This window comes from Micromesistius poutassou (genome assembly GCF_964030765.1).
Source record: "Micromesistius poutassou genome assembly, chromosome: 8".
Taxonomy (NCBI): domain Eukaryota; kingdom Metazoa; phylum Chordata; class Actinopteri; order Gadiformes; family Gadidae; genus Micromesistius; species Micromesistius poutassou.
This window is the reverse complement of record NC_140278.1, coordinates 14,423,710-14,443,949: the sequence shown is the minus strand read 5'-3', so window position 1 is coordinate 14,443,949 and position 20,240 is coordinate 14,423,710. Positions and strand designations below refer to the sequence as shown.

At 47.8% G+C, this 20,240-nt stretch overlaps 1 protein-coding gene across 2 annotated transcripts; it reads right to left on the bottom strand.

Annotated features, from left to right (window-relative positions):
* Window positions 1-1,865: 1,865 nt before the first annotated feature.
* smarcc1a (SWI/SNF related BAF chromatin remodeling complex subunit C1a) lies at window positions 1,866-19,846 on the bottom strand. 2 transcript variants are annotated; one of them, XM_084471733.1, is made up of 27 exons: window positions 19,643-19,846; window positions 17,838-17,957; window positions 17,327-17,412; window positions 16,844-16,925; window positions 16,545-16,637; window positions 16,365-16,434; window positions 16,218-16,287; window positions 16,005-16,080; window positions 15,622-15,747; window positions 14,431-14,549; window positions 13,759-13,892; window positions 13,102-13,139; window positions 12,491-12,609; window positions 12,215-12,286; window positions 11,789-11,902; window positions 10,375-10,528; window positions 10,055-10,165; window positions 9,621-9,680; window positions 9,074-9,332; window positions 8,665-8,826; window positions 7,218-7,273; window positions 6,842-7,007; window positions 6,521-6,744; window positions 6,103-6,237; window positions 4,977-5,196; window positions 4,546-4,668; window positions 1,866-4,175 (listed from the first exon to the last, which is right to left on the bottom strand). In XM_084471733.1, the coding sequence occupies exons 1-27, from the start codon at window positions 19,826-19,828 to the stop codon at window positions 4,093-4,095; spliced, it is 3,258 nt and encodes a 1,085-aa protein (XP_084327859.1). In that variant the 5' UTR covers window positions 19,829-19,846; the 3' UTR covers window positions 1,866-4,092. The 2 variants fall into 2 exon arrangements, with proteins under 2 accessions (XP_084327859.1, XP_084327860.1); XM_084471734.1 differs by having other exon boundaries at window positions 14,431-14,525.
* Between the last annotated feature and the right edge of the window lie 394 nt (window positions 19,847-20,240).

Sequence of the window (20,240 nt, the reverse complement as noted above, 5' to 3'; positions counted from 1 at the left end):
ACCTCTCTCTTTTCTTTCTCCACACCCTTGTCTCTCATTTAGAAAAGGAGGGCTGCAAAAAAGACAGACGGATGGACAGATGGTTAGGAAGACAGCAGATTGTATAAAACCAAAATACAAGAGACAGACGACAGAGGACAAGATTAAGTGACGGGGAGAGAGAGAGAGAGAGAGAGAGAGAGAGAGAGAGAGAGAGAGAGCAGGGATGGTGGCTGAGTGAAAGAAAAGAGAGATATAGTGGAGTTGTAGAGTTTGATAACCTGGAGTTGGTTAACCTGTAGTGGCAGAATCAGTGTGGATGTATGGATTGAGGAGAATGTGAGTGTTAATTATGAAAGGTGTCCAGAGTGCACATGAAGGCCAATTTACACCAGAGTCGTGTTAGACGCGTTTTTTAGTCGGCCAAAGCTTAACTTTACGCTTCACTTCTATTTTCAAGCGTTTCTGAAGCGTCTCGGTTATAATGTGTATGCCTATTATCTGATGAATCTTGAAAATACAGCGAAATAAACGGCGGCGGTGAGAATTGATGACGCCTATGTTACGCTCACGTCTCTGTCTCGCCTGCGATGTAAAGTGCTGTCATAAGGTCCGTAATGTATTGACCGAGCACAAAAACCCATATAGGCCTATAAAATAAATAAAAATAAAAATCACACCTCTTAAAGATGTCAAACTTAAAACCCAGGTTTTGAAAACCTTCTTTTCAAGCTGTTCTATAATGCAGCCGTCACATTAAACATTCAACCAATATATATTATTAATATTGAGAACATAGCACGTAAATGAGGTCAAACCACTGCTGTGATTAGTGGAATGGTTGCCATATGCACGGCATCAAGTGTGTCACACAAAATGTTTTCTACATGGAAAGTGAGGCTTAAACTGGGACCACATGTGGCCGATGTGCCCTAAACATCCAGATAATTAGGAAGATTCTGTTGAAACATTACTGGCTGTCCACTTGAAAACGGCCAAAAGTCAAAAGATGAAGCAATCTTCTCAAACAGGATGGTGCCGTCTTTTCATGACAGGCCTGAGAACCTTGAACGGAAAGGGAGGGATTCAGCCATGAAACGTTTCCCCTTCTCCCCTTTAACCATGACCCATAGTCTACTTCTACTGACGACTGAAACTGCACACACATGTACAACAGACAGTCCTTATCCCTTCCCATCCCACCCAAGAATTAATCGGTGTGCCAGCCCCCAAAATGGTCTCAATAACATCCTCATGTCCCATCTCCCGCGCCCCCTCTCCCAGATTACAGCTCTGGCCGGCAGGGATTAGGATTAAGAGGGCGGTTGGTGCCATGTCCCCCTTCATATGTTACACACAGATGCTAGGACTGGAGTGATCAGGCAACCAGGGCTGTGGAAGAGGCACACTGGGAACTTGACCCTGGCCCGCAGACACGGCCAAGAGTAGACGACTTGTGATATAATGATTACTAAATTGATATGGGCACTCTTGATCAAATGCTTCAAATAAAAGCACAGAAATAATTACAATCTAGATTCACATTACCTGTTCTGGCCTGAAAGCCAGTTGATTGAGTTTACTGTATCGGGCTATGCCAAATAGTTTGAGGTTGTTAACATACAATAAGTCATACATTGAGCACCACTTTTCTGACAGTGTGGAAGGTGTCAGGAGCATCTTCAAGTTTAAGCAGAACCTTTCTAGAGCAAGAGACATGCAACATATTTTTCCATTTTTTAAAGGGCATCAGCAGATATGGGCGTCTCAGTACATGCCAATGTATTCGTACATGAACTGCAGAGTGAAGGAATATTTGATTTGTTAGAGGGAGAATAGTCACAAGGACACGAGAGTGGATTGAAATGACCGACTCCAGACGTGGCTCTCATACAAAAAGACGTTTAATTGACAGTGTGTAGGTCCAGACCCCATAAAAAGCAAAAACGCAAAGAAAAAAAAATAAAACATAAAAAAAATAAAAACAACTGCTACAAATATTCTGAAGAACAATGAGAGCTCAGTCTACACAAAGTTTATTCATCAAAAATACATTACCATAAACACAAAAAGAGTAGCCAAAAAAGTATTACATATGGAAGGGGGTTCCTGGCTTTTCCTTCCAGGACAAATATTCAACAGCCTGGAAAGTTCAGTGAGGGGGTACGTTAAAATTGTGTCATTGAAAAATGTGTGCACGTGTGTGGCGTGTTTATGCGTGTGTGTATGTGTGTGTGCGCGGGTGAAAGCATTGCTCCTTCCTGACGGAGAACGGCGCCCGGAGGCCAGCGGCCCACGTGCTAGCGGTCCGTTGGGTCTGGAAGCGCACGGCATTGTGGGAGGAGGCAGGAGAAAGCTAGGACGTGGTGCGGCCCGTCGGAGAGGTAGCGCTTAGCAAGAGGAAGAGCTCTAACGAGAGGTAGCTAGGCGAGGAGCGAGGAGGAGGTAGCAGAGAGTTTCTAACAGTACTAGCGAGAAAACAGCAGAAGGGGGGGGGGGGGGGGGGGGCTAAAGATGGGGAAAGAGGGGTGGAGCTAAAGGCAAAAGCCCACCACTTACCACTACCTTAAGTACTGCAAATAATCAAAAAGTTTGCATTTGGCATTTGCTTTTCAATCCTGTACTCTGACTACAACATCTCAGTCCAGCTTTGAAATATGTAACATGTAATAATTGATATAATTAGCCATTTGACAAGTCCATATATTGGCAGAACTTTGATGGACATATGTACATATTAAGCACATGTAACACACTTATACTATTTGTATATACGAACATGTTAGCTTGTGTTGACCCATTTTCCCCGTCAAGCTCGGAAGTGGAATGAGACCGTTGTAATCAAGTCCCTTGTGTGTGGGGAGTGTGTGTGTGTGAGAGGTAGGCGGTGTTGGTGGTGGGGGGGGGGCTTGCATTAGAGGAGACCGTGCAGAGCATAGTAAGCTAGTATGAGTAGTAGGCTTTATCAGCACGTAGATGACCACCGTGCGCGTGTACAGACACAGCAGTGCACTGGCGAGAGGAGAGTGCATGTTACAGATCCAGTTGTGCACGGTGCACCAGGAGAGTACACGTTGCGGATACAGCAATGATTCAGTCAGAAACCGAGATGGCACCACATGTGCTTCTGAGACGCACTGTGCTGAGACGTGTCCAGCAAGTCTACAGAAAACATCCAGAATTGGGTGTGCTTAAGAGTGTTACGGATGGGTGGTTGGCTTGTGTAATAAGAATGTGTGGGGGTTGACTCAGTTTGACCACACCCGTCGATCGATAGAATGGATACACCCACCAACAACACACACACCTACAGTGTATCGTTTTTTTTTAAGACGCGTAGAGGTAGATACTCAGCATTTGGGCAGCCAGTGTTTTCGTGTGTATGCGTGTTCATTGGATAGATCCCCTTATTCCACATGATTGCCACACTACTGGTATCTGAACTCTTAGGTAGCAATACAGTCTCACCCTTTCCCCCTGGTGGTAAGGTAAGGGATCACAGAGGATTAGCAAGAGAGCGAGAGTGTGTGTGTGTGTGTATGTATGTGAGAGCGAGAGTGTGTGTGTGTATGTGAGCGCGCGTGTGTGTGTGTATGTGTGTGTTCGAGCATGGGGGTCTTTATAAAGGGAGGCCGAGAGAGAAGGGACGGGAGGGGGGTGGGAGTCTACAGCATCATTAGGAGGTAAATAAGCGATGGGGGGAGAGGGGGTTCATCGTGTCATCCTCCCAAGTTCATTAAATAGAGATGACTCTGTGGATGAGCGTCTGTGAGGCCATAGCAGAGTACAAAACAGTGTTTACTAAACGACCCTCGCCGCTGTGCCCTGAGAGAAGACTGGGGGGGGGGGGGGGGGGGTGTGTGTGTACATGCATGGATGTGGGTATGTAGGACAGATGGAGCCATGTAAGCTTGGGTCAGCCTTGCCTTTGAGCCCTGTGTGTGTTTGTATGTGTGTGTGAGAGTAAGAATGTGTGTGTAAAAGAAAAAGCTATCGTCATTTTTGAGGATTGGGAAAGAAATATCTAGCCAGGAAGGAAGGCCATTAATGGATATTCGCGTCAGAAGTTAGTGAGAGTGAGTGAGTGTGTGTGTGTGTTTGTGTGTGAGTGTCCTAGTTATCTGCCACCCGTGCAGCAGGGGGCGCCGGAGGACCTGTGGGGACCGCCGCTACCCCATCACCCGACGGGCCTGGATCTGCAGAAGAAGAGAGGAGGTTGCTTGAAGTCTTTGGAAATGCCAATAAACAAACAGCCTCTTCACAGAGACCCTGAGGGTTTACGATTTGGGATGGAAGTTAAAGACCTAAAAATAACGGTTTATGGTTAATGCGCCTTGGAAGCATCCCGTGTAAAAGCATTTTCAAGTACTTTCAACATTATGTGGAAAACCTACACTTAGTCAAGTATTACAATCGATTCTGAAAGTCCAATGTGTTCAGATCAGCCCCACAGCAGAAGGGTTTCAATTTCATGACACTTATGAATCAAATCTTCATTTTTTTAAATAGAGAAAACAGAAAAGCTTTTAAGTCAATTTAGAAAGGCACACAATGCTGGGTACTCACACATGCCATTGGGTGCTCCTGGGTGCCGGGGGCCCATCATGGGTGGCATGCTGCCTGGTGGGGGGCCGCCAGGTGGGGGCCCGGACATCATTCGCCCTGAGACGGGCCCTGGTCCCATTGGTCCTGCAGGACAAAAAGAAGTGATGTCAGCAATGACCCATGTGCTCTAACGCATTTGATTTATTGCTTCGCTCTCACCATCAGCCTCTCTCATGTCTCCTTAGGTATCTCTCTACACCGCATTTTTAATCCATGTTTGCCTCCTTCTTTCTCCCTCACGTTGACCCCAATCAACCTCCCTCTCTATGCTCCGTCTTGATTCATCTCTCACCTGTGCATTTAATCTCTACCCCTCTCACCTGTGAGTTTACCCCTCTCCCTCTTTCACCCTCTCTGCTGTGCGTTCACCCCTCTCTCTCTCCCTCTCTCACCTGCAGGGTGGTGGGGGCCGATGGAGTGATGGCCCATGGGGGGGTATCCGGAGTGCATGGCGGGCGGGGGTCCCCCATGGTGCCCGGGGCCCTGGCCCTGGGCGGCGGCGGCCGCAGCCTGCTGCTCCATCTGCTGGCGGGCCTTCATCTCAGCATACTTGAGCTGCTCCATGTGGAAGGACTGCCGCTCCGTCAGCAGCTGCTGCCTCTGCAGCTCCAACTACAGGGAGGGAGGGAGAGGGACGGGCAGGGTGTTAAGGCACATTCTCCATGGCCATAATGAAAGCTCTTTTGAATTGAATTGCAATGGAGACGGTAGGAGAGAGCGAGAGAGGGTTAGAGGCAGCGAAAGAAAGAGTGAAAGAAAATAAAGAAAGAAAATGAGGAATAGACTGGAGAGAGGTGGTCTTGGGACAGAGCCGCAGGCTCAAGGTAGCGATCCTCACGTCTCCTTTGGTCTTGCATGTTTGCAGGCTGGTGTAGAGAAGACAGCCCGTTGGTAATGAGCATAAACTGTGTGGGTGTTTGTGATGCGTGTGAAGCCCTGTGCCACTGGGCTTCAGCAAAACAGCTCTTCTGTTCATGCTCTATTTACGGAGCAGATGATTTGGGCCGCGCTCCCAGTGCCTTCTACTCAAGACAAAGTTCAACACTTTGCCTGGCAGCACCAGGGAACACACTCACGCGCAGAACCAACCCCCCATTAACACACACACACACCAAGTGTTTCACTTTACAAATGGGTTTATTGGAGCTCTCGGGGTGTCCAAGAAGCTTTATGTCCGTGTTACCGGGCACCAGGAGGGTTGTGGGTGGTCTGCTAGGCTTGGAGACACAGCGTGTTCCCTACTGAATACAGCTCTCCAACCTGTGGGAGTGTGGCTAGTTGTTACCTAGTAAGTGTGTTGCATGTCAACTGCTGCTTCTGTGTGCGTGTGTCTGCGTGTGTGCCAATGTGAGCCAATAAGAAAGAGCAATTGCAATAACAAGGAATTCCCAACAGGTGGCGCTGTCTAAGTGATTATATTTGTAATCCTTAGCCGTTCAGGCCCCTCTTGTGGTTGATTTAAAAGGCCCATGTCTCAACAGAAAAGTAATAAAAACAATAAATGTCCCATGTACTTACGGCCTCCTTCTCGCGGTCCATGATGGTCTCCAGCTCCTCAAAGTGCCTCAGTTTGATCTCCAGTTTCTTCATCTGAGTCTCCACCAGCAGGGCCACCAGGGACTTGATCTTCCTCTCCTCCACCGCAGCCAGGTGCTGGAGGGACGGGAGGGGGGGATGTTACGGCTCTGTACTCACACAAAGGCCATGTTCCGAGCACAGGTCTTAATGATAATCAGAGGGAGGGGCTAGGGGGTCTGGTGGATGGGGCTAGGGGGTTGAGGCTAGGGGCTGGGGGACTAGTGGGGTTAGGTGACCAGAGGGGTGGGGTTATGTGACCAGAGGGGTGGGGTGTTATGTGACCAGGGGGGTGGGGTTATGTGACCGGGGGGGGTGGGGTTATGTGACCGGGGGGTGGGTTAGGGTAGGCGTGTCTCACCTTGGCTTTGGTGGCGGCTGAGGCCAGCGCGGCAGCCGCGGCGGTGGCAATGTTCCCCTCTCCCACGTCCAGCTCCAGCTTCTTCTTCTCGTCCTCCTCCTCCCCGTCTCCCTCGCCCTTCTCCTCCTCCTCCTCCTCATCGTCGTCCTCCTCCTCTCGGCTCTTCTCCTCCTTCTCCTTGCCCTTCTCGGACGACGTCTCCATGGCCTCCTCGCCGTCTTTGTCTGTTGGCCGAGTGAGGAGGCAAACGAGGTGAGTCGGTAGCCATGGCGACAGCGGGGGGGGCGTCAGAAGCGTGGTGACTCAGAAGCGGCCAGTTACCTGCGGCGGCGGCGGCGGCGGTCTTGACCTCGGGCCCCTCGGCGTCGGCCTCTGGGCGCTCCGTGGCCTCACCCGCCTCCTTCTTCACCTTCTCCCCTCCCTCGGCCTTGTCGTCCCTCTTCTCGGCCGACTCGCTGGGCTTCTCCGCCTCCTCCTTGGACTCCGCCTACGCGCCACAGAGACAAAACCACGGTGTTTCAGTAGGTCGGGGGGCTGGGCATTAAAGCTACACTGATCCAGGTTGCAGGAGGACTGTTTGGGCGGTGACTGACAAGAGTGTGTGGCGGGAAAATGTTTTCCAGCCTTGAGCTCATCATCTCCAAATAAGTCCATTAATTTACTCCCACGATAGCCTTTGATCTTCCCCCGGCCTTACCTTATCCCCCTGCTGCGAGTCGGAGTCGGTATCCATCTTCTCCGCTTCCTGGCTCTCTGAAATCACAGGGCAACAAGCGATGAGCTTTAGCCACACACACACACACACACACACACACACACACACACACACACACACACACACACACACACACACACACACACACACACACACACACACACACACACACACACACACACACACACACACACACACACACTAAAGCCCTTTGGAAAGCGCTATATATGCAATGAATCATCATAATAGGAAGCACATACCCACTCAGGATACAACAATACAGCAATGTGTTGCACCCTCAATGGAGTGATGACTGTGTTACAAGTAATGCAGTTAGTATGAGTAGAGGGACTGATAAAACAGAAAAAGTGTGTGAACGTACCGGTACAAACCAACCATCTAGTATTGTTTTTAGGTGAATAGACCTGCAGGAGCAATGTGTTTTATGTGTGTCTGCCTGTGTGCATCCATGTGAATGTGCATGTGTTTTTGTGTGGTGCATGTGCGTTTGTGTGTCTGTAATGGTGCACATGAAAGATGCCACTGGGTGTGCGTGCACGCAAATTGGTTTGAATATTGATCATGTGACGAGTGCCCGTGGAGCACTTCTGTCACATTAAAAGCCATCGATCGCCACTGTGCTTCTCAAACGCATTAACTCGTGTTCAAAAGTGGTCGGGATCGCTGGGAGGGGAAGAGAAAGCAACGGAGACAGAGAGGCGGAGAGAGGGAGGGGGGAGATAATGAAGGATCTGAGAGACTGTGGCAGTGTGGTGACCCAGTTTATGTCAACTCTCCCTCCTCCCTCCACCCCCCCCCCCCCTCTCGCCCCATCTGCCATCATTGTGTGAATCCAATTGGAACTACAGCAGCGACCTGCGCATGTACGTAAAGCACGCATGCATGCCTTTATTCACCCTCTCATAAACAAGTGGCCTGCTTAAAAAAAATGTAAAGCCTGCTGGCTATGACATATCAGAACCGTCTGCTGCCCCCTGGTGGACGGGAATAAAAGACTGCATGTTAAAAACAGCCAAGAACCCCCGGACTGCTTGATGAGAAAACGGATCAGCTAAAGTAGTTGGCATTCACAATGGTAATCATTGGTATGATTTATGAATCATTAGAGCGTCATTGATCATGTATTATTAATCGTCCAGTTCTGGACTCTTATTCATGTATATTTTTTTGTCTTCAGTTGTACAACTAATCGAGACATCGAGCTCGGGGCCAAAATGGCCGGTGAATCAGATTCGTGTGTGTGTGTGTGTGTGTGTGTGTGTGTGTGTGTGTGTGTGTGTGTGTGTGTGTGTGTGTGTGTGTGTGTGTGTGTGTGTGTGTGTGTGTGTGTGTGTGTGTGTGTGTGTGTGTGTGTGTGTGTGTGTGTGTGTGTGTGTGTGTGTGTGTGTGTGTGTGTGTGTGTACACACCGGTTTTCTCTGGTTCCTCTGGGGCGGTGCCGGCGATGCCGCTGCTCTCCAGGCCGAAGGCGGGGTCCACCTTGCCGGTGCTCCTGGCCGCCTCCTGCACCTTCTTCACGTGCGCCTCCACCAGCTCGGCCGGCACCTCCTCACGCACACGCGAGAACTCCTCTGGAGACCGGGGGGAGGGGGGGAACACACATAACAGAAGGGGTTATCACGGGAAGTGTGAGAATCCCATAAAAAAAGGTAAAATCTAGTTTGAATGTGAATCATTTAAACTGTTGGATGAAAATCGCTGACAAGTAATGAAAGAATGGCCCCTTTAGAGATAGATAGTGATCATTAATTAATTCAGTTTGAATTAATTTGACGTGACCATGGCCACTGACACCCACCCCCACCCTTGAGGACTCACCAAGAGCTGCCTTTGCGGCGGCCGAGGCCACTCGCGGGTCCACAACGGAGGCCAGGAAGGCCACGGTGCTCATGACGGGGTTCCCTGACTGGCTGAAGGGCACGGGCTGGTAGGCCAGGGGCCCCAGGGTGGCCTCCGTGCTCTCCAGGTAGGGGTCCTCGATGGGCAGCCGCAAGAAGTGTAGGATACACTCGTCCTGGGTCCTGGAGCCCACGTGCTCCGACACCTTGTTCCAGTCGTCCTTGTACATCTCCAGCGCCTTCGTGGGGGGGGGGGGGGGGGGTCATTGTAATCGTGAATAGGACATAAGACAGAACACATCTAGCTGCATAATCACTCTTCCTCCTCTTAGCATCTCCTCCCCCTCATCCCTCCCACACTCCCTCATGCATTTTGCACTTTTGCAGATTTATACTTGTTTTTGTTTACTGTGTTTTCCTGTGGTAACCATCCCGAGGGATCAATAAAGTTCCTATATATCTATCTACTGCTCCTGCGATCCTTCTGGACAGGGTTTTTATGTGTAGAGGGTGTGGCATCCACGTACCTCCAGGAGGAGCAGGGTCTCCTGTTCGCTCCACTCCCGGCCGGAGGTGGGTCCCTTGCCCTGCACATAGACACAGAGTTAACACAAGCACTACAGACAGCTGCAGTCATTCGAGCTACTACTGCTCTCATCCAGAAGGAAAACAAGGCTTCACATATCACCCTGGTGGGAACAAGAACCCATTCAGAGGTGATCATCGCCGTGTGGTACAAACCGTCATGTGGCAAATGGAACAACCAATGGATTCATGATCACTATCATTTTTATTACATTTCCATTATTGAAATAGGGTTAGAGATCAAAGCTGTATGAAGGCCCTCATACGCTTGGATAAGATAGGATTTATATACCATACAATATATGGAATACATGGCATATAGCATATAATATTTGGTAGACAAGGAGATAAAAGGGAGTGTGTGTGTGCTGCAGACCTTGAGGTTTTTCTTGGCGTACAGGTCGGGGCGCAGGCCAAAGTTCTGCATATCGGTGGGTTTGTCCTTGTTCTTCTCCGAGAAGTTCATGATGGGCTGAGCTGGAGGGATCTGGAGAGGCGAGAGACAACGTGAGTTACTGTATAAAGAGGGAACCTCGCTAGTTAATCATTTGACCATGAAAGCATAATTTTTATTATGAGTACACATTGAGAGTCATCTTATCTATGGTGGTAATCCGATTGTTCCCAGTTTGTTTGGTATGTTTGTGTTCCATTGGTGTGTGTGCGGTTTGGTGTGCGTGCTTGGCGTGTTCAGACCTGCGGGGGTCTGTGGTGGAGGGGGATAAGTCCCGAGGGGGTGTCGGCCAGGACGTTGAAGTGGGGGGTGGGGGGCGGACCCATGGGGAGCGGGCGGCTCTCAGAGTCCACCTGGTAGTTCACCAGACCCCACTGCTCCAGGAACGCATGCACCCTAGGGTAGGGGAGACACGGGAGAGAGAGGGAGACAGAGAGAGATAAATACAACGGACAGAAGAGAAAACGATGGGGCTCGGAGAGAAAGTATTATCGCCCCAACGTTTGTACATCTGCTTTGCATGTCGTTTAATATCATACATTATTGTTAGGCCTGTAACGATACACCAACTCACGATTCGGTTTGTATCACGATTTTTGACCCACGGTTCGATACATGCCACGATTTTTTTCAATTTAAAAAGCATTTTATTTAAACAACATTTACTTATATAACAATTTACTTTATGTAACATTTAGTTGAAGGCTACTTGCAGGTAGGCAAAAAAATCCTCAACTAGTTTTGTGGTTAAGGCCTACGTATTTTAAAATATTGATGTCAAATAAATAAGTCATTTGAAAAGTTTGGCAGCACTAACCAGCGTCGCCGTTGGCCGCCTCCATTCATTGCAATGAGGGAAGGCCGGCAGAGGGGAGACGGTTACAATCACGGCGGCTGGACAAGGAAGCGGTTGCCGCCCACGTGAACAGTGCACAGATTTTGCCCTGCCACTCAGCTTTCCCTGTGTTGAAACTTTCGCCGGCAGCGCCAGCAGCCGCTTTTAAAACGCTTATACCTTTCACACCGCCGCGCAGAATCCTCTGGCAGCGAGGTGGTTTACAGGGCGTTTGCCGCACGGCTGTGTGAGAGCAGCTTTAAAAAACTCTGCGATACAGGTTTGTGGCTCCGAGTGTCACAATTTCGTTTTCGATACACGTATTGTTACAGCACTAATTATTGTACCCTGGAAATCCAGAGTTCTCGCGAGAGCACAATTTCAATTTGCCGAGCGAGTCACTCTGGGAACGAGTAATGTACTCATTCCCCGATTCCCCTGGATCCGAACATTAACCAATCACATCAGTGTATCTGATATAGGTGGGGCCAGAAACAAGCTAAACAAATTACAACAGCGCTGCGTATGAGGCTCTGGATACGTCACCCCTTGTATTCTTCTGATTGGTCGTAGTGTTATCCAATTATGTGCTGTGATATTTTCAAATGTATGCTTGGTGCCGCCCCTCGAGTTGGGCCATTTCCATTACTCGTTGCCAGACCCTACAGCTTTCTAGATGTGGGCCTGGATTGTTACATTAATATTGATATTTTGTTTTATTATCTGCTGCTGTTACGACAACCTTTCCCCCGGGTATAAAGTAAGAACCGATCAGCCAGACAAACCACTGGGCCCCACGGCGCCCGTCCAGACACACCCACCTCATGACGGCGCAGACGTCCCCCGTCAGGTTGCGGCGGCAGGAGGTAGAGGTGAGGTACTCCTGGGGGTTGAGGCGGTACGTGTCAATCATGAAGTTGCGGTAGGCCAGGTATCTGAGGAGAGGCGGGGAACACACATTAGCGACCAGCACTGAAACGGTCATTATTTTCTCTTCTAGCTCTAGCTTTAAATATATAGTGGGGATAAAAAGAGGAGCGCAAAGCACTGGCCTAAAACTCATCAGATGAGCCGTTTAATCTGTTTGTTGAGACCCCAGTCGTTTGGAGAAGTTATGTTATGTAATTTACTAAAGATTGGTTGTTGTGATCAGGATTCGGTATCCTCACTAGACAGAATATTGTGGTGTTGAATGCGCGTTTGTTCTTCTGAAGGAGAAAGTGTGGATTGCCTGAGCTCAGACTCACATCTCTGGGGATTTCGACTTGTTCTTCCCGTTGAAAAACTCTGGCAGTGCTCGTCTCTCAATTTCATGGATACTGTGAGAAGGGGAAATGAATAGAAGCCATTATGACAAGATTTGAAAACAGCAATTAAACCCTACCCCCCCGCCCCCCCCCATTATTAAATCTGGACCGACCTGGAAGATGCTGATAATCAGGTCTCATGGAGTAGAGAGCTCAGTGCCCTTCAACCTAACAAAAAAACTAAGCAAAGCTGGCCCGCCCCTCCCGCTCCCTCACCAGTTGTAGTCGAACCAGGCGGCGTAGCTGGGGATGATGATGTGGTGAGTCTGCTCTGTGACGTTGTCCTCTGAGTCCATCAGCCGGTTGACCTCCGCCTTGCTCTGCTCCTCGTCCTCCTGCAGGGGGGGACAGAGTACAGCTCCGGTCAACGTGAGCACTTGCCTTGACACATCTTATTCTACACCTAGTCGGCTGAGTTACCTATGGCTCCAAGAGATCCCTCTGGATAGCATTGCGTTACAGTGTATCAACCCGTTTATGCCGGGTCTAAGACAAGGTTGCTAAGAATATATGGAGAATTCCACCAATAGAACATCAGAATACAACAAATTCCTCTTCCTGGGGTGTCCTCCTATGTAGGTCATTATCATTGGTTGGACAGAAGGACTGCATATGCAAGTGAATTAAAGACATTACCACCAGGGTACCAGGTAACCACAAGTTAGCCATGTTGATGATGTTAAACAAATCATTTATTTCCATCAATCCAGAGTGATTCGCTAGGCAAGGAACAGCCGATGGCACTGCTGGTGTTTAACGTTATGAGCATGCGTATTCATCCTGGGGATGCTGGCGGGCTGGACCGGAGGCCCAACCTTTGACCTTACCTTTCCACCTGACAGAACTGAGTCATCCTCCATGTCATCTGTGGAGAACAAAATTACATGAATGGTTAATAGGCAAACAAGCTTCTTGCTCCCAGTTGTACCAGTACCGCCTGCACCGTTTTACATTACACTGGCTAGGACAAGAGCAAGGGAGAAAGTGAAAGAGTGGGAAGAGAGAAGAGGGGAGGAAAAAACTCTTTCCTGGACATAGCCGCAGAGGCATCATCTGGCACAGAAAGGATACGAAAATAGAATATGGGGTGTGTACGTCCCGGGAGGTGTGGGCGTGTTGGTGTACATGAAACTTAAATTTTAGACGACTGCGCAAGACCTAAATACAACAGCACTGCACTGTGTGTGTGTGTGTGTGTGTGTGTGTGTGTGTGTGTGTGTGTGTGTGTGTGTGTGTGTGTGTGTGTGTGTGTGTGTGTGTGTGTGTGTGTGTGTGTGTGTGTGTGTGTGTGTGTGTGTGTGTGTGTGCGCGCGCGCGCAAGAATAGCGTGATTCCTTTCAAGATTTGGACAGAAGCATCAGCTAATCAATTTTGTGCCACCTAGTTCAGTCACAGGTTTTGTGTCATCCATCCATCTATCTATCTATATCCAGCGCATCAGGTGGTGTTCATGCCGGTGAGTGAGAGTCTCCAGCGGGGCGTACCGTTCTTGGTGCCACTGCCCTCGTCCAGGGTGGGGTTGGTGGAGGAGTCGTCCAGGTCTTTGCTCAGGTCCTCCTCCGTGTCGTCCTCCTCCCCCCCGCGGTGGCTGCGCCGCTTCCAGTGAGACCCGGGGTTCCTGGACAGAGAACCGGGGTCAGCCAGAGAGAACTCCTCTACCCGTGAGTCTGTCCGCTAGGGCTGCCTCAGACTGAAGATTTTCCTTAGTCGACCCTTAAAGCTCACTTATGCTAAATGTTCGATACGGACACGGACGGAGCCTTCTGTCCGTACTCTGCTTCCATCGTCTGTATTTGTGGACGTCTTCTGAAAGCTTACAGATTTGGACGAAATGGAGCAGTAGCTCCGGAGTACCACTGGAAATGGTTACGGAAATAGGTTATGTGATATGGGAGTCTGTACATTAATGATGGTCCAGTCATGAATGATCACTCTCTAGGAGTCTCTGCATGAGTGATGGTTCAGTCATAAATTATCTTTCCAAGAGTCTCTGCTTGGGTAATGGTCCAGTCATAATTGATCTCTCCAGGGGTCTGTACTTTAGTGATGGTCCAGTCATGCATGAGCTCTCTAGGAGTCCCTGCTTGCTGAGACTACTGGTCACTACTTATGGGGCCTGGGCATGTGACGTGGAGCCGGTGGGTGGGAGGTCTTACCCCTTCTTTCCTCCCTTCTTGCGGGACTCCGCAGGGGTGGTTGGCGGGGAGGGAGAGCGGCGTCTCTTCTTGCCGGCAGAGTTGGCCTTGCGCTCCTTGCGGTCGGGCGTACGGGAAGACTGATCAGACAAACCCCAGGGGGGAGGCGCAGGGCGCGAGGGATGGAGGATGAGAGAAAGAGCGGCAGAATGAGAGGATGGAAACAGTCGAACACACAGGGAGAGGAGGGGAGGGAGGGGGCAACATGGCCACGTGTACATGCTGTTCACTACAGCTACACAATGCTACAGCCATTGGGGATGTATCCGTATGATCATTTGTATTACTGAAGCCTAGTTCCAACTGAAAACTAGAGCACTCTAATCAAAACTCTAAATTGCATGCCATACAATGACAAAGCATTGTCAGGCAGGCCAATGTTTGAGATCAGACTTGGATTGAAAGAGCAAGAGTATGCAAAGACTCAAGGACCCAGAAGCTAAATATATACCTACTGACGAAGAAAAAGGGTTTTGGATCCAGTTTCACTATTGCCGTTGGAGAGACATGCATCCTATTTAAAAACAGCCATATTGCCCATTCCCATACAGGAGGGGGAAGGGGAAGAAGGGGAGGGAGGATGCAGTGGTGGTGAGGGGCAGGGTGAGGGAAGAGACTAGGCTCCTGCAAATCACATACTTCACTCCCAGATCATAGAAGAAAATGTAATATTAATATTGATATCAAATAACCCTGTCGTAAACGATATTCACTTTCAAATTTAGTTCATTCATTTATTAACCTTTAATTTATTAATCAAGTCAATTTGTACGAGTAGGTTACGGAAATTATAAAAATCCTCAAGTTTCCTTTTGATCTCTAATAAATCCCGATTGAAATAATTCAAAACCCTGATGGACCAGGTGAGTTCTGCAGGAGCCATGGAAGACGCAAGGAGGGAGAGAGAGAGTAAGTGGGAGAGTGGAAAGGATGGGCAACAGACAGACGAACACAGGTAGACACTGGCAAAAGAAAAGCATGTGCATACAAAGCAAATGCAGAGCAGCAAATCCATTCAAGACTTTCAAGGGGTGCCGGTCTGCCAACACACACACACACACACACACACACACACACACACACACACACACACACACACACACACACACACACACACACACACACACACACACACACACACACGCAACCTACTTCTTCCTCTCGGGGGAAGATTCTCTGGCGGAAGCTGACAGGCTTCTTGTTCTCGTCCACCTCATAGTCTTCCTCATTCATCCACTCGTTGTAGGCATCCGTGTCCAGCACCCACTTGGCGTGGACCTGGGACCGAAAACCACAGACAAATCGAGAGAGAGAGACAAAGAGGGGGGGGGGGGGGGAAAGATTGAGAACTGGGGTCCCCATTGGCGGCGGTTGGTAAACCAACACAAGGTCATAAACTAACATAAATTAAAAACAACCGTTTTAATGCTTTGCAGGTGAAAGATTTGTGAGGCTCAGGGCTCAATAATTAGTTATTCGCTAAACAGTAAAAGGTCAAAAGGTCAGCTGAGTAGTGGTGATGGTGGGCCACGCACCTTCCAGGGTCTCTCTGCGCTCGGAGGATCCTCTACGTCTCCGTCCACCTCACCGATGGCCACCCAGGTGTCATAGCTAGAGGAGCACAACAAAACGGCCACACGTTGGGTGAACTTCATATAGAGTTCTCATGCTTAGACCTGCAACTCCTTGATTGGGATTGGTTGCATTGGATGGCAATAGCCAATAGTATTAGTGACCACGATGCCTACCTGTCGGGGGACATGCCCCAGTGCACCAGCACTTGCTTGTCCTTGCGCATGACTGGACGAAGCCACTCCTCTGCAACAAGCACACAAAACATTACTGAAGCAGTTCACACACACAAACACACACACACCAATTGGGATGCATCTTACCATCTTCTTGCTGGGTAGGAGAGGGGTAAATGTGGTGGGTTGCCTTCGACTTATCCTCAGTGATGGAGCCCTGAAGAACCATGGTGACAGTTAGCATCAAAAAAGTTACTTTTTGACAGCCAGTGTAAACAACTACGACCAGTGTGATTGGCTAGCTTTAGTTTGTAGGGCCGGACTTACCTGGTGCCTCTTGATGATGTCTTTGAGCTTATTGGCTTGCTTCTGCTCCATGTCAGTGGACAGGAAGACGGTTGGTCGAGTCAGACAGTTATTCTGGAAGCCCAGAGTAGTCATGAGTTATACCCCAGTAAGTATTATGTCTCAAGATGGGCCGTTCGTGTGAATTTAAATGTAGATCAAAAAGTCAACATGAAATTACATTCATACGTAAAAGGCTATGGCACTGACTGGTGGATCAACATTTACAGAATCTATTAAAGGCTTTATAAATCCTTGGTAGGCGTGTCTCTGCCATTTACCTGAACCAGGGACTTTTCTACGTTAAGAAACATCTCCACGTTACGGTCCATCCTGGAGGGGTTCTGGAGATCAAACCTACGCCTGGAGTTAAATAATTGTAAAAAGGCAGAAGGACGAAATATTCATTACAGAAATATCATTACAGTTAAACATGGACATGTTCCCGTTAGAGGTATAGACACAACATGTTTTTTCTTCTACAGTTGGGAGCACAATTTGATTCTGTTACTCATCTGCCCTCCTTTTTTAACTAGTTCATGCAGCCTTTTAACTTTTATGCTAGCTACTTCAGCTTTGACTGTATGCTTAGAATCTTCTCAGCCTGATTTACAAGTCGTTGGATAAAAGGCTGTATGTAAACATCCAATTTTATTTATCTGTTTTTTTTTTTGTTTAAGTCACTTTAATTGACAATAGATTGGGGGATGGGTTAAGAATGTCATACAGTGGACAGACAGTGGACATGAATGGGTACCACTTACCAGCCCTGCTCACTCTTGAACTTGTAAACCGAGCCCAAGATGTGACAAAGAGCACCACCTGCCTTGAGATCCAGGAAACTCTTGGTCTGAGGGCAGGGAGGAGCAAGATGAAGACGTTGCAGTTATGCATACTAGTTTAGTTTCCTAAAAAAGCGGCAATGGAAATGTAACTAGAATAACATTGAAATTAAACAGGTCATTGTGATAATGAGGAATATTCTGAGACATACAAAACAAAACAAGGACAAAGCAATTTAAGGAATGGGATCAGACTATTAGGCAGAAGCATTAATTGATCTTGAACGAGTACACGTACATTTTGTTGTAGCTTTGGGTGTATAGTAATAAAACTGTTCAAGATAAAGGTTCAAGTACGAGTCCAAGTGCTTGACTTGCTATTCCCAAGAGCTGATAACTAAAGTCACCTAAAGCTGTGCCCTTCAAGTGTTTTGGGCTCCCAGATCATTTGATATATGTGGGTTAGAAAGTGTTTGTCAGTCTGTCAGCTAACCGGTAACTTGGTGAGGGCAGGGTTGTTGACCCTGCGACCGAAGGCATCCTCCTGGAACTGCAGCAACTGGACGACCAGGCCGGCCAGCGACTTGCTGGAGGGAGAGTCATTCTGGACATGCTGGGGGAGATCACACAGAACACCTTCATTGAGTCACATGTTTCTCAAATGGCGGGTCGGGACACATTTTGACACATCTTGCTTATTTAATTTATATTATTATTTTGTTTCATAGATAATTGGTGGGCAGGGAGCTCAACCCAATAGTATGCTAACCATTTAGGCAAAAATGTATTGTAGCAGCCCAGGTTCCATTTCCACCTGTTGTGCTAAACATCCATCACTCTCTTCTCCAGCCTGCTCTTCTGTCTCAGAACAATTGTGATGAATCAATTTCCATGATTTAAAATCAGTAAATCTGACAGGTACAGATCTTTATCAATTCTCAGTCAGTAACAGTTAGACGCCCAAAACAACTAAATGAATTTGCTAACTCGTAGGGAAAGACTGATTTACCACCTAAAAACCATTACACATATGTCCATTACAAATACCCTATATGACTTAAATGTGTATGTAATAAGCTTTTCGTGAATTTTCTCAGAATGAAGAATCTAATAAAGTTAAAATGTCATTATGATCTGAAGCAGAGAAAAACAACCAATAAAAAACAATTTTTAATTTCTGAGGCTATAAGCAGGAAAAGTTTGGCATTTTAATTTATCCCATTTGTAATCAACTAAATATCACTCGTCAGTGGCAGGTGCTATCTTGTAATCATTTTGAGAAGGAACTGATATTTAATGGCAGACATCAGCGCGTTGCTCGTGGACATTAAATTGTCTACTATGCTTGCCGCCTGGGAGGGAAATGTATTGTTTACGGGCTAGCTTTTCCCATCCAATCCTTTTGAAAGGGTCTTCGAAATAAATCAGATAAGTGACAAGTTGTTGCCATGAAGACGGATGACAAAAAGTTTTAGAGACAAAACGACGCACAATTATTGCTGTCCATTGTGACCCACATCTAGCATTGGAAAAACACACGTACGCACACCGGAGTGAAACTACCGTTAACATTGTAAACAGAAAACGAAGGCGGTCCAAGTACTTTACACATGAGTGTATGAAAACACCCACACGCTCTTTGTTTGTCTATGGTGCCGTGCCAAGCATGCCGAGATATACAGCTACAAGGTGGTTGACAGTACGGTGCTTTTCACACAACCATCGAACAAAACCCGCGGCTTTTTGGTTGTCCAGTGTTTTCTGAACATATTTTTAACATACACTGGACCTAAATTATCCAATGCAACGAACCAACCAACTAACTAAATACGTCCCGTGACTGAGCTGCGTATGCACACGTTTAATGTGTCCAGACTATGCAGAATCGGCAGCATTTTTCCAAATATCGCCAGGTTGGTCAATGTGTGCCCTTAGTTTGATCGCTGAGGTTTGTAAACATTAGCCCAGAAATGCATTGTTTTTTCGGGCCCATGCAGGCAATGCATGAATAGCTAGCAAACTGTTAGCCAACAGCTAACCAGTCAGACACACACACACACACACACACACACACACACACACACACACACTCAAGTTGAATTATATGGGCCCTTCGAATACGACGGACAAACTTGTTAGATACATCTTCCTAGCGGATTAACAGTAAAACAGGCTTCCAATAGATATCAGAACTACACGATATTGACAAGTATTGCTCAATAAACCAGCGGAGCTAAAAAGCGCTCCATTGTGCCTTGGACGCGGGCCTTCATAAGACTCAATGGAGGACCAGCGTACCTTTTTGTAGTGCTTGGCGATCCACAACCGAACTGTCTCCAGCTGAGATACCGTTTCTGAACTCTCCCAGAATTTCGAAGACGGGCCCCCGTCCTTCTTTCGACCCACGGCAGTTCCGCCGCCGACTGGACCGGTCGCCGGTCCACTCGAACCCGTTCCGCCAGCTCCAGTTGCCGCTGTCGCCATTGTGTTTTGTCCACTACGTTTTTCTTTCTCCTCCACGGCGTCCCTCACCGTGCAAGTTTTCGAATGAAATTGCGCAGCCGCAGACGATGACACATTTTGAAGTCTCGCGGTACAAAAATAGAGCATCTCGTGGGAAACGTGATTCATGATAATTTTATTTGATGAAATTATACGGTATTTTATTATATTGATCAATTAGATAATATTACTAAATTTAGGTTGAATTATCATCCTATTGTACATTGTATCATTGCATCATTTATTTACTGTATTAATGAAATTATTGGGTACGTGTCCTGCTATAAAATACACTAAACTATACTACCCCAGTGACCAATACAGGAAAATACAACCGACAATATGCATCCACAACCTCAAATTTGTTTAACTTATTTGTGCACAATTATGCCAA

Excerpts from the sequence above, each read along its gene's own strand:
- smarcc1a (XM_084471733.1), bottom strand. The coding sequence starts at position 19,828 with ATGGCGACAGCGGCAACTGGAGCTGGCGGAACGGGTTCGAGTGGACCG. Across the intron at positions 17,958-19,642 it reads TCGCCAAGCACTACAAAAAG|CATGTCCAGAATGACTCTCC; the intron begins GTACGCTGGTCC and ends GATCTCCCCCAG. Across the intron at positions 4,176-4,545 it reads AGGAGCACCCAATGGCATGT|ATCCAGGCCCGTCGGGTGAT; the intron begins GTGAGTACCCAG and ends CTTCTTCTGCAG.